The 12,639-nt window shown below is 35.9% G+C and overlaps 1 protein-coding gene across 9 annotated transcripts in view; it reads right to left on the bottom strand.

Moving 5' to 3' along the window:
* Positions 1-3,889: 3,889 nt before the first annotated feature.
* Positions 3,890-12,639, bottom strand: part of si:dkey-191g9.5 (rap1 GTPase-GDP dissociation stimulator 1) — a 34,395-nt gene continuing 25,645 nt past the window's right edge. For 8 of the 9 annotated variants that reach the window (XM_055018308.1, XM_035944734.2, XM_035944732.2 and 5 more), the window contains 5 exons: positions 12,243-12,368; positions 11,138-11,277; positions 10,885-11,011; positions 8,634-8,762; positions 3,890-5,826 (listed from right to left, as the gene is read on the bottom strand). In XM_055018308.1, the coding sequence (XP_054874283.1) occupies positions 5,699-5,826; positions 8,634-8,762; positions 10,885-11,011; positions 11,138-11,277; positions 12,243-12,368 (650 nt within the window). In that variant the 3' untranslated portion in view covers positions 3,890-5,698. The remainder of the gene's footprint in view (positions 5,827-8,633; positions 8,763-10,884; positions 11,012-11,137; positions 11,278-12,242; positions 12,369-12,639) is intronic. The other variant, XM_055018310.1, reaches the window with a different exon arrangement.

The following is a 12,639-nucleotide window of genomic DNA, read 5'->3' on the forward strand; positions in this document are numbered from 1 at the left end:
AGGCAGCCACTCACTGCTCTTCACAGGCATAGTGGACTTGCTTAGGTTTTTTAAAATGGTTCATTCCTGAATTGGAGGACATTTTACGTCCCACCCATCAAATTTCAAATAATCCATGTACAAAAAACTACAACATGCAATTATTATGCAAATTTACTTTTCCTGAGAGCAAATCTAAAAAAAAAAAACTAGGCGAAAAGAATGTTTGAAAATACTTTTTAAAATACCAATTAAGTCTGGAGTTCCCCTAAAATGCAGTTTTCTCTTGTCCCACCCCTCTGATGGCCAAATTGAATCTCAAAACTGTCAAAATTAAATTTAAATCTCCTTTTTTTGGTATCATTTTTTCATTGCTCTCTCTTGTAATTGTGGGAACAATTTTTTTAATCAACATAATTTTTAAATACTAATTATGCATGAAACGTGTGTCCCACAACATGTACCCAACCGTGTTAGCATAACCTTTTTAGCTGGTAGAAGAAGAAAACAGTGAATCACATGATATGCTGGAATTAACATCATCAGTTTTCCAAAAGAATGTAGAGCAAAGCTATGTCCTCTCTTCTATTTTTCAGATTTTCATAACATTGTCACCCTTGACTGAGTGTCTCTAACTCATGCAACCCTGTTGTTCATATCATCAGGATAAGACAAATTCTTTTGACTGTTTTCCATCAGTCAGTTTGTCCTCTTGGTCAGCAGTAACAGTTAGCTAAATATCTAGCTTCTACTGCTGTGAAAAAGCTAACATTAGCATGGATTAGCAACCCCTTTACTGTGATTGAGTAGGGTTAGCAAACAACAAATAAAACATGGAATAAAAATGGTACCAGTGATGTGTAAGCTGAGCCAATCAAGCCTTTGATAGTTTATTATCTATTATTGATGAGTATGTAGCAGAAAACTGTAAAAGAGAAGGTTTATTTTTCAAACATTTTGAAGTCCAAATGTCCTCCAATTCTGAAATGACCCACATACTAGTATCTCCCATTTGCTCCATTACAGGAATATTTGACCAACATAAAAAAAGATTTGAATTTTAGTCTTTTCCACACTACATTAATCAAGAATAGTCGAACAGCAGTGATGGCCATTTGTAAAAATCCATCCATCCATTATCTATATACTGCTTATTCCTCATTAGGGTCATAGGAGGCTCGGGTCTATCCCAGCTGACTTAGGGTGAAGGCAGGGGACACCCAGGACAGGTCACCAGTCTATCACAGGGCTACACATAGAGACAAACAATCACACTCACATTCGCACCTACGGACAATTTAGAATCACCAGTTCATAAATTTATATTTTATGGTGGCGTTAAAAAATAAAAATGCACATTTCTAAATTCTCTTCACATTCTACCATCGTGTGACTTGAATTATAAGTAAAAATATATACTGTATTATTGCACTGACCTGATCACTTTCAATCACACCTCTAGACCCACTTGTTCAGAACTACTTTTAATACATAATACTAATTAATTTTTATGTGTTTTATGACTTGTTTTTTGATGCTCCTCTGTTATAATGTTTGCTGATTTTATAATGTAACTATGTAAAGTGTCTTTGAGTATTTTGACCCAGAGATCATGAAATACAGCTGTAGGTTACAACACTTGAGATTGTTTTATGGCTCTTATCCCGGTTGTTTTCTCCTGACTAGATCCTTGCTTGTGTTGTATCTATTCTCAGATGTACATCGCTTTGGATAAAAGGGTCTCCTAAAGGAAATGTCGAAACTGTAGAATAATGAAACAATGGACAGGTGGTGCAGCTGTGCCACACGTCATATTTAACTGACTAAAATGTCATTTTAATCTTAAGGCTACCACGTGAGGATTGAAGAAAATACACTGTACAAACAAGAGACAGGAGACATCCCATGACCCTATACTGCTCTCCCTAGATCAAAGCTTTTAACATGTCACAAATGTGCCTCCCAGCTGGAAAAAGTAAAGATTTGCTGACAAATGTGAAATAATATCTGGTTGTGTATACAGAATATATGTAATATATGTGAATACAGATATTAAATGAAACATAAAAAAACTACTGCTTTATTTCTATTAACACGTTATTGATTTAGGTTGTATAGAACACACATGCTCCTTCTCTCCCTATGATTACATGAGCAGTTCAATATGTAGCTTCTTCACATTGTGCTTCGATAGAATTCCTCTGTCAGATGCAAAACTTTCTTTTCTTTTTTGCTGTATACAGAAATGTCCTTTATAGAGGAGTGTTGGATATTGCTGTTATACTGTCACCACATGTACAAGCAATTTGCTAGTGGCTGATTGTGTACACCGAAAAGTATCAAAATGCTAACAATAGGATGAGTGATGTACATTGGTAGACAAGGATGAGGTGGTTCTTATATATTTTTTAAAAAATCTTTACCTTCTAAAACTATTGTCAAGCTGACAGTTTATGGTTCTTGATTTTGATTCCAAGTTGCACTGGCATTTGTGAGAGAAGCCAAAAGCTGAAGCCCATTAATAAAGATTAAAATTTGGAATGAAAGATTGAATAAGTCTGCTAATGTCCTTCAGTGCTGTTGTAATGTAACTCTGTGATAAGATGTGCCAGCGAATGTACCTATGCATTAATAAAACATCACATTTAGGCCAAATTCAAACAAATAAATCAGTTTTCACAATAAGGTACCTGGTTTCATCCAGAAACAGTTGGTCTGATGTTATAGGTTGTAAAATATACAAAAATAGTCTGTTGCAAAGTATTTTCTAATTCACTCTTGATAATAAAATCACTCACTCCCATAAATAATCCTACATGTGCAACACATACACTGCTGTTAAAAAGTTTGGGGTCACCCAGACAATTTCATGTTTTCCATGAAAACTCACACTTTCATTTGGGGCTAACATAACTGCACAAGGGTTTTCTAATCATCAGTTAGCTTTTCAACACCAAAAGCTAACACAATGTAGCATTTGAACACAGGAGTGATGGTTGCTGGAAATGTTCCTCTGTACCCCTATATAGATATTCCATTAAAAATCATCCGTTTCAAGCGAAAATAGTCATTTACAACATTAACAATGTCTAGACTGTATTTCCGATTCATTTGATGTTATCTGCATTGAAAAAAACTGCATTTCTTTTAAAAGTAAGGACATTCCTAAATGACCCCAAAGTTTTGAACGGTAGTGTATGAGCATAACTTCAGGCCAGACATAGCCAGGTTATTTTGTGTGTAATGATAGGCAGCACCACAAATGACTTCAATAATGACAAAATGGTTCTTTCTTTAACCGTGTAACAGCAATGGTTCTCTAAGTCTAACCTATAGTATACAGTGTAATTTCACTGTATGAATCAGGTACTTTGTGGTTCCTACTGGTAATGTCGTGTGGTACAGTGGAAGAAAACAAGACAAGGAGGAATAAGTAATTAGTAACAATTTAACATTGTAGGAAAAGAAGAAATGAGTTACTGTCATTTTCCTCCTTAATGACACAGTAAAACAAAGTTCAGAAAATTAATTTTGTAATTCCATGCTGTACTCGTAGGCACACTTTAAAAAAAAATACAGCATTTAAATATCAGCAGGAACCAGTCAGTATTTTATTAGCATCTGATTCATGGAGCAAAATAACTTCAAAATCCTTTGTTTTTGCATTTGGACATTTTGCTAATGGTTGTCAGTAACAGTTTTGACATACTCTGACAGACAGTGTTGTCCTGCTGATGAAGCCTTAATGCTACATTCATGTCATATCAGAGTTACTGTGAGTCTCACATCATTCTCATCGACTCCACCATGAGGATCACTTCTTAAAAGTGAAGCTTTCACACATCTGCCATTCATCATGTATGACATGATCACAGCTTCAAACATTTAGATCATTTCAGTCTGACAAATCTAGAGGCAAAGGGCACCTTTATTTAGTGCTTCTACTAGGGTTAGCAATTATTTGGTTATTCTTTTCGTAACCTGTAATTCTATCTACATATGCATAAATCATATAACAATCTTCACTTTATGTACAGTGCAGTTCCTACCGGAAAAGCTCGTGGACAAAATCCAGTAGACCAAAAGATTCCAGGATGAGGCCATGCAGTGCACTATGACTGCTTGTTAATGTGGCTCCTTTGATAGCTTTACTTCACTTTTCTTTACAGAATGACAGTACCAGACATTAAAACGCTTTGATGGTGGTCAATGAGCTTCTTATAAAATAAAGATTCTGACGATGGGAAATATCTTTAGTCAATGAGACCAGGTTACAGCCTGCCAAAAATATCTTAGGGACATTGTACACCAGTAATTTGCAAAGATACAGAGAACATAAGCCTAAAACACCGTACATTGACTTTTATATTAAAGATCTTATCTATTGATTTGATTTGTAAGTTAATTCAAAATGCACACAATACTGACACATTACATGTCACATGTTTGATTAAAATGTTACTTAATTCAGATTTTTTTAACCATAGTTCCATGCTTAGCACATGTGATGACAGCTGAACTATCTCCATGACAACAGATCAGGCCGTCTTCACTGAGGAGGGCTGTCAAACTGGCTGTCACTTTTTGTCACATATCACACCTTTCTGATTTAGAGAGAGAGGCCAGTTTTTAAACGTGTTTTTGGTGCATATTCAGTAAAAAATAAAAATTATAGTCATCTAGTAAATATCTGAACTTTGTATGAAATACTTGCTACTACTAAAGGAAATAAACATTGAACTTTTAAACAAGTACAAACCTAGCTTATAAGGAAAACTCATTTGCATCTGCTAGTTGAGCACAAACAAGATAAGCTTCATCCATTGGTACATCCACCTACCCCTTTGGTCCAGGGCAAGGTAACATAACAACGTTATGTTACCTAGGTAGGTTTCTGTTAAAAAAAAAAAAAAAAAAAAAAAAAAAATATGCAGCTATTCATGTCCTTCACTAAATTACCTAAAGATTTTAAAGATATTTGGGAGCTGGCATGTCCTAATTTTAACACTAGATCTTAAATGCATTTCTGTAGATATTTATTCTATTGGGGACTTGGAGAATTAGAGCCCATAGTTTCAAATCTTAGGCATCTCCAAGCACATCTGTTATTTTAGTTCAGTACAAAACAAACAATAAAAAAGATAAAAGAAGAAGTGGAAAATAAATCATTGGGTTTGGTCTTTGATAATTATACTCTCAGCCAGTCAAATCAGTAGTCTCACCACAGGGAAGCATTGATGATAGTAGCTAAAAAGATGAACTTGTGTGGACTGTGAAGAGCAGCACTGTGTGATTACACGGCACCACAAACCTACAGCCAGAGCCAGATGGTGTCAGTTTTAATTTAATTTGTGCAAATGACTGCATCAGTCCGAGCGATTTCAGTTGATCTTGCCTCATAAATGGTCATATTATGTCAGCATGTGCATCATCATGCATCTAAAAAAATAAAACATGAAATTATTCTTGTCAAAAAGAAAATTTTGTCAAGAGGCAATGACACAAAACTAATGAGCCCTTCACTCCAACATAGACAACATACATAACACTGCCACTAAAATTTGGTCCTTAAGTCTTTCACTGCCACAAAAGAGGTGACATTTTAAAAGTCAGTTTTCAATATCTGTGCAGTAAGATCATTTGAACCAGAGTATGTGTTTGACAAAGCTGGATAAATCCATTGAACAGATGAGATCCTTTGTTGCTGCAGGATGCTGGTTTAGCTGGCATCACCGAGAAGTGTCAGTATGGAGCTGGCCTGCGAGGCAAGTTTTTCGCTGCTATGATCTGTCAGTTTTATGAGGCTTTCCCTCATATTTATGGTGTTCAGCTCATCCTTCATCGCACCTAGATCAGACAACAATGTAAACAGGAAGGAAGAGAAGCATGAGATAGGTTGTAGTAGTGGTCAAATTATGAAGATGTGCTGTATTCAGTTCCAGATAATTCTCTGAACGTCTGTGGGTGTGTACGTTGTGTACATGTGTGGATTGTGTCATCTATATGTAACTTTTCCACTCGTCTTTTAAAATGAAGAACATAAGATGAGCTACTTTTCCCTTAAGAGCACAATAAAGAGCCCTGCAACATCACAGGTCTTTTGAACTGCAGTCCCTCCAATGGAGACCAAAGGCTTTTTGTCTGGCACACCTCTCATGCAGGTCATATTGGTAAAATTTCTTTCTAAGTACAGACACATGTATGTTGATACCAACAGCTATACATTTACCTTCAGATCCTGTAATGAAATTTAGGAGTTCTTGGAGACGGTTTGTTTTGGGGCTGAATTTGCTGTGGCAAATTTGTTGTTTGAACTCCTTCTAGGCCTTTCGAAACTCCTTCCCAGACTTACACAACTGTTCAAAAGTTTGGGGTCACCCAGACAATTTCATGTTTTCCATGAAAACTCACACTTTTATTCATGTGTTAACATAATTGCACAAGAATTTTCTAATGATCAATTAGTCTTTCAACACCACTAACTAACACAATGTAGCATTAGAACAAAGGAGTGATGGTTGCTGGAAATGGTCCTCTGTACTCCTATGTAGATATTCCATTAAAATCAATCAGCCGTTTCAATCCAAGGAACCATAATCGATTTAATGAGCCATTCGCAGTTTCACTGTACCAGCCGTGTGTACTTAGACTTGTATTTCATTAATCTTTGAGACAAGCATATGCTACTAGCAGGATCAACCAGGTAGCCCAGAGAATGTGACGTTTCATTTAACACGTTAACAATGTCTAGACTGTATTTCTGATTAATTTAATGTTATCTTCACTGAAAAAAATGCTTTTCTTTCAAAGGTTCAAGTATTTGCTTGCTCAAATATGCTTAAAATGTCTACGGCATCCACATTTTGCTTTTTCACATGACTATTTAGGTCAACATATAATTGACTTTTGAAGTCCATGGGATATATCTTACATACGTTTTTATGAAAAGTTTTTAAAAAAAATCAATATTTTTTATGTTCATTATGATCATGTCTTTACAAATTCCATAATTAATTTTTATGGAAACAATCACTTATTAATAACAAACGACTGGATATCACTAAAATGTCAACTAAATAGCCATCCGAATTTAAATCACAACCATCTTCTAATTAGCTAAACAATAATAAAAATTAGCTTATTCAAAAATAGTTTTGACTGTGTTCTTTTTATTAAGTTGAGATAATCAAGATGGATGTTTCTTTTTAGGCAATATGTCAAATTTTACATGGAAAAAAAACTAACTGTAACTGTGTCTGAGAAATCCCTTTCAACTAAGTTACCCATTACAAAAACACCTCTCAAGAAAGTGTGTTAATTCCAAATCTCATGATCCATGATGTCATTTCCTCTTGAAGAAAACACTGGCGAGACTCCAAGGCTTTCTGAGTTATTTAATATAAAGTAGCGTGTGAGTCAAGTGTGGATTAATTGCATGTCAACAGGTTCATTACAATAACTTTATAAATAACTTTCAATTTCAATTTTACTCAGTTGTATATATAATATTTAGAAGAATCTTTCTGTAAAAATGCCATGTGGTGTTTGGTTGTAGGTGGCCATGTTGATTTTAGGCCTGAAAACAGCAAAAATGTCAACTATGATACCTGTCAACTATGGTACAAAACGTCCCGCAATTATATGTTTACCCATATACAATTTTTTCATAGATCTGCCTAAATTGATCATGGCCATCCAGATTATTGAAAAGTGCTTAGCATGACCTTTAACCTTCTGACCAGAACTGTGGTTTTAAGCTACTAGATCATTAATTAGTGGAGAACTAGACATAAATCTAGATTATTTTCCATATAAGGTGTGTAAAAACTATACGATAGGTATTCTCAGTTTGTAACAAAATGACCATGCAGGGCTGTGTTCACACCTACACTACATCCCAAAAGTTTGGAAGCAAGATCAAATTTGGACAAAACAAGATCATGGTTCCATTGGTATACTTTACAACAAAATATACATGATTTTTGTATGAAGCGTCACTCATCAGAACACATTTTACTATAATTATCAAGTATTTGTATCTGTACTTTTGTTTCTTTACTCAGCTGTTTCTTTCCAGTCATTTCTGTTGTAGTTACAGAGGGATGGACACAGTTGAGATTTATTGGGACACAAAAGTATGTAAACTCTCAAAAACCAAAGAGCTAAAGCGAATAATGCAAACTACAGTTTGTTTTTTATTTTTGCACTGAAGTTGTGACTCTTGTAAATCTTCTCGACCCTAAAATTAAGTCCTTCTTTTGTTAACAATTATTCAGAAGTTGTCTGGTAACTTCATTGTATACCTAAAGGTAAAGTGAGGAAAACAGTTTATATCAGTGAAAGCAAAGTCTGATCACGCAGTAAATCCCAATATCCATAGAATTCATATTAGTTTTTAAGAAAGACATGAACAGAAACTTGAAGTTGCTTCCAAATGTTTGGCCTGTGTTGGCATTGCTTCCAAACCTTTATTTACTTTCTGTAAATGCCAGATTTATTGTACTGTGCACCCTGTTAGAGGCCTCTGCTGTGCTAAAACAAACAAACAAAAAACATTATTTCTAAAAAATAATTACAGTTTTTCTCATCATGAAAGTTGCTTTAGAACAGAATTTCTGTGATTTTTGTGTGTTGCTGTAAAATCAAACACATACTGGAGTTGGCGAGGCTGCAGATGAGACCCAAAGCACTGAACTTGACCTCGACTGCTCCTGTATGATCTTCCAGCATCTTCTTCAGCATGTGTAACAACTCTGCCTCCCTAACCGGATCCTTCATTGACTCTGCAGTGTTCACAAACACCCACAAACATAGAGGTAAACATGCATGCAAATGCATTATAATTCCATTTCTAATGTTTTTTTTATTCAAAACTGGAACATGTCTTGTCATATACCTCAAGCTGTTGTCTATGATGTAGTTTTTTTGCAATAGGACAACTAGAGTGTAGTTTAAATTTTTGGGTTTGTCCTGTGTGTTCCTTTGCATTGATTGCATCTGTTTAAAATGGTCTTGAGTGTTTCAATGTTTGAAGTTTGTCATTCACTTGCAGTACTTTTGTGTTTTTTGATAGAGTACAGGCAGGAATTTTGCTTTCTTCATTTTGCATTGTGATTCTCACTTCACCTTTTCATAAAGGCATAAAGCTTAGTTCACTTGTACAGTTTGGGGCTCTAAACCTTTTCAGAAATGGAGCAATTGCTTTCACAACTTGTAGTGAGAATGGTTGCATTTTACTTTCCATCATAATCACATTTAATATTTTGAATCATATCTCCTGAACCAAACATGTTAACACAGAAAAGAGGACATCGGGTCGAGTGTTTTCATAATCAGGGATTACAATGATACCATATACAACATCATAAACAGTTTTAAGACAACAGAACTTAGAGATGCTACGTGAAGGAAATCACATTACCTGAGAATCTATTTTCATAATATCACATCTGTGACATAAATGCTCTGCAGACCTTTAAAAGCTTCTGTTCATTAACCCTGGTGATACAGTGACTGTAGTGAGTAGAACAATACTCATTATGACTTTCTTATTTCAGAAACATGTTTGATTGTTTTGTTGTTCTTCAACTTGTTCTTTACAGTCTCCTCTACAGTTTCCTCGACATAGACTAAGAGGTGTCAACTTTGTGGAGGTTTCTTTGCATTTGCAGTGATCCCTGCAGCCACTTGACAGTTCTACGATGGACAAGCTTAACTGTGAGTTGACTTGGCTTTCATGGTTTTGTCAAAGACTGATGATCAAATGCAAAAAAGCAACAGCCTTTCATACAGTTACAACTGTGTTTTTGTGCTATGATGCTTGGTTCGGGAGACATGATGTAAAATATATAATTTGCTTAAGGTAGAAAGTAAACGGTGGTCATGGCCACCATAAGGCATTTTTGCAATGATTCCATTTCTGAAAATGTTCTGTACAACTGTACAAGTGTAACAAGTTTCATGCTTTTATGAAAAAATGAACACATCTCCTAAACACTGGCATAAAATCATTTGAACAACTCCCGGATTTCTTGTTTTAGTAAAACATTCAGTGCATCAGCAACTGACACTCATGAACTGCCTTCTATAATCTGTTACAAGCCAAACATTTTGTGCAGAAAATTTAAAATATTATTTACAATTACATTTTATGTAAAGCAAATATGATGTACTGTGCACAGCAAATGAAGTAACAAGAAACCTCAAACAGCTAATACTCAGAAGGGATTAAAAAACAAGGGTGGTAGAGGAGTTAAAGTTGGGAACAATACAGCCATGTGTGCATCAGCATGTAACAGAGGAATCCCACAGACATAAATTGTCTGAACCAGAAGAGAAATTAATGACCTGAACTGAGAACACCTCAGACCAGCTTCTCCATTTTCAACACAGCATGACATTAACTAGAAAGCTTGTTTTTGGAGAACACTGACAAGCATTTCCACTCATTCTCATTCTCATTCCATGAGAGTAGAGACAGAAATATGCAGCATACACACCAAATCAATCTAAGAACACATCCAGAGAAAAACTCGGTGTTTGTTTTTGTAACAAAACATTTTCCTACCATTTACAAATCAAATGTCTGATGTATTTCAGAGAGTGTTAGGGTCTCTATTGATCAAGAATCTCAGAGTGGTATACTCAGTTCTAACTGGCCGATAGTAATTTTGGTGCCGCTTCTAGGCTAAGGAATAGCAATGTTGTTGTTCTTCAGGATATAGAAGAGTTGCAGTGCTGTTCTAACCTCTCAGAAGTTCCAGGTATGTCTACATGTAAATCACAGACTGATGAATGCACATCAGCCTAAGAGTTCATATTTGGATCTAGTCAACTATCTAGACTCTGACATGCCTGATAAATTTAGACCCAGAACTTCCGACATAAACTCTGAAATTGCCTTACCAATGTCAATGGCAGATGCTATCGCCAGGGCAACCAGGGCTTCATTCTGCATGATGACATGCTCACTTGTTGCCATACATATAAGGTGCCGAACCCCATCCGCCCTGGCTACTGCACGGACAACTTCCTGTTAGAGAGAGGAAACCAACCCAACAGCCACTGAGTTAATCTCCAATAAACTCTGTATGACCACCAAGAAGAAAACAATTTCAACTTTATCTGAAGCAAACTTTCAGATCAGAAAGAGACTCACAGGGTTGCGGCTGTGTCTGATAAGGGCAGCCAAAAGGCGACTGGCTTCACCTCGGACTCCCGCATGGTCTTTGGCTTCACACCACTCCATGATACGAGCTAGCAGCACGGCATCTCTTCCTAGCACTAAGGCCGCCTCCTCTGACAAATAGAAAAAAGAGAGAAGGAATAATAGTAGGGTTTGGAAGAAGAGTGGTCTAACTCACTTTCTGCAGTTTTTGAGAAAAATGGGTTAAAAGTTTTGTGTTTTCAAGAATGGCCTAATACTCAAAGCACCACTGTAACACAATATTTGGGTTGTGGGTTAGACCATTTTGCCACTAATATCTAGACAGAAATTATATAAAAACCCCTCAATACATTTAAACAATAACAGAAAACATCAATGTCATCAGCATTTAGCAAGTTGTTCAGGAGAAAAAGAATGGACATACACACAGAACACCCTTTGAAGCTCCAATGTACTTTAATGAAACAACGATAATGAGAGTGGAGCACAGAAAGAACTTTATACATGCCATGCTACAAAATGTCCAATGTTTGATGAGGATGGAGCAAGAGTAAAAAAAAAAAAAAAAAAAAAAAAAAAAAGATCAAATGGGCCCTTCCCCCTAGAAACACAATGGGCATTTTTCACTATTTTCTGGCATTGTATAGATCATTTGATTACTTGGTTAACTGAGAAAGTAAAAGGCCTGGTGTCCAAGGTGTAAGGGGGAATTGTAATCGGAGGGAGGGGATTGGAAAAGAAATAAAAAATTTAAAGGTAACCCACAAAGAGTGTTCAAATTGAGACACATGTTATCCCCTCAGTGGAGTGTCTGATGGAGCCATCCACAAGTCCTTCTTTGCACCCCTCTATTTTTTTCCACACTTGTAAACCCAGTCCAGTCTTTTACAAAGATGTACAAAAGTTATTCAGATATCTTCTACAAAATGACAGTCATGGCCATGGCAAATTTAAACAATTCTCTTGTCCAAATTGAAGGTTTTGTGTAATTGTAATGTCACATGACACAAGAGGAATCCCATCTGGTAACTCTAGTACTGAATGCAATTATTCTCATGCATAAATATTTAATATTTCAACTAACAGCTTTGCTCACCTTGTCCATCCACCATCATGCGCAGTGTACCCAGCAGTTTGAACTGAACTGGTGGCATGTCAGAGCGCAGCAAGGACTTTATTCTCTCAGTCACCCCATCTTCCAGCATCCTCACTTTGTTGGTGGCTAGAAGACACATGTTTGGCATGTCACACACTTTCCAGGTGTTTCAGTCTAAGAGGTATGCACGTTCACAATGGATTAAAAGAACAAGAAAACACTGAGAACAACTTTAGCATGTCATTTTTAATAAAATTTGAAAGAAAGCATTTATTTTAATAATGCTTCACATCTTTTTACTAGCATGTTAAGAGTTTTCTTGGTTTTTCTGATTGACCCATGTCTCATATTTTTCTGACAATTTGACAGCTTAACTTTTTTTGAAGACTGCTCAGTG

This window comes from Amphiprion ocellaris, chromosome 16 (assembly GCF_022539595.1).
Source record: "Amphiprion ocellaris isolate individual 3 ecotype Okinawa chromosome 16, ASM2253959v1, whole genome shotgun sequence".
NCBI lineage: Eukaryota > Metazoa > Chordata > Actinopteri > Pomacentridae > Amphiprion > Amphiprion ocellaris.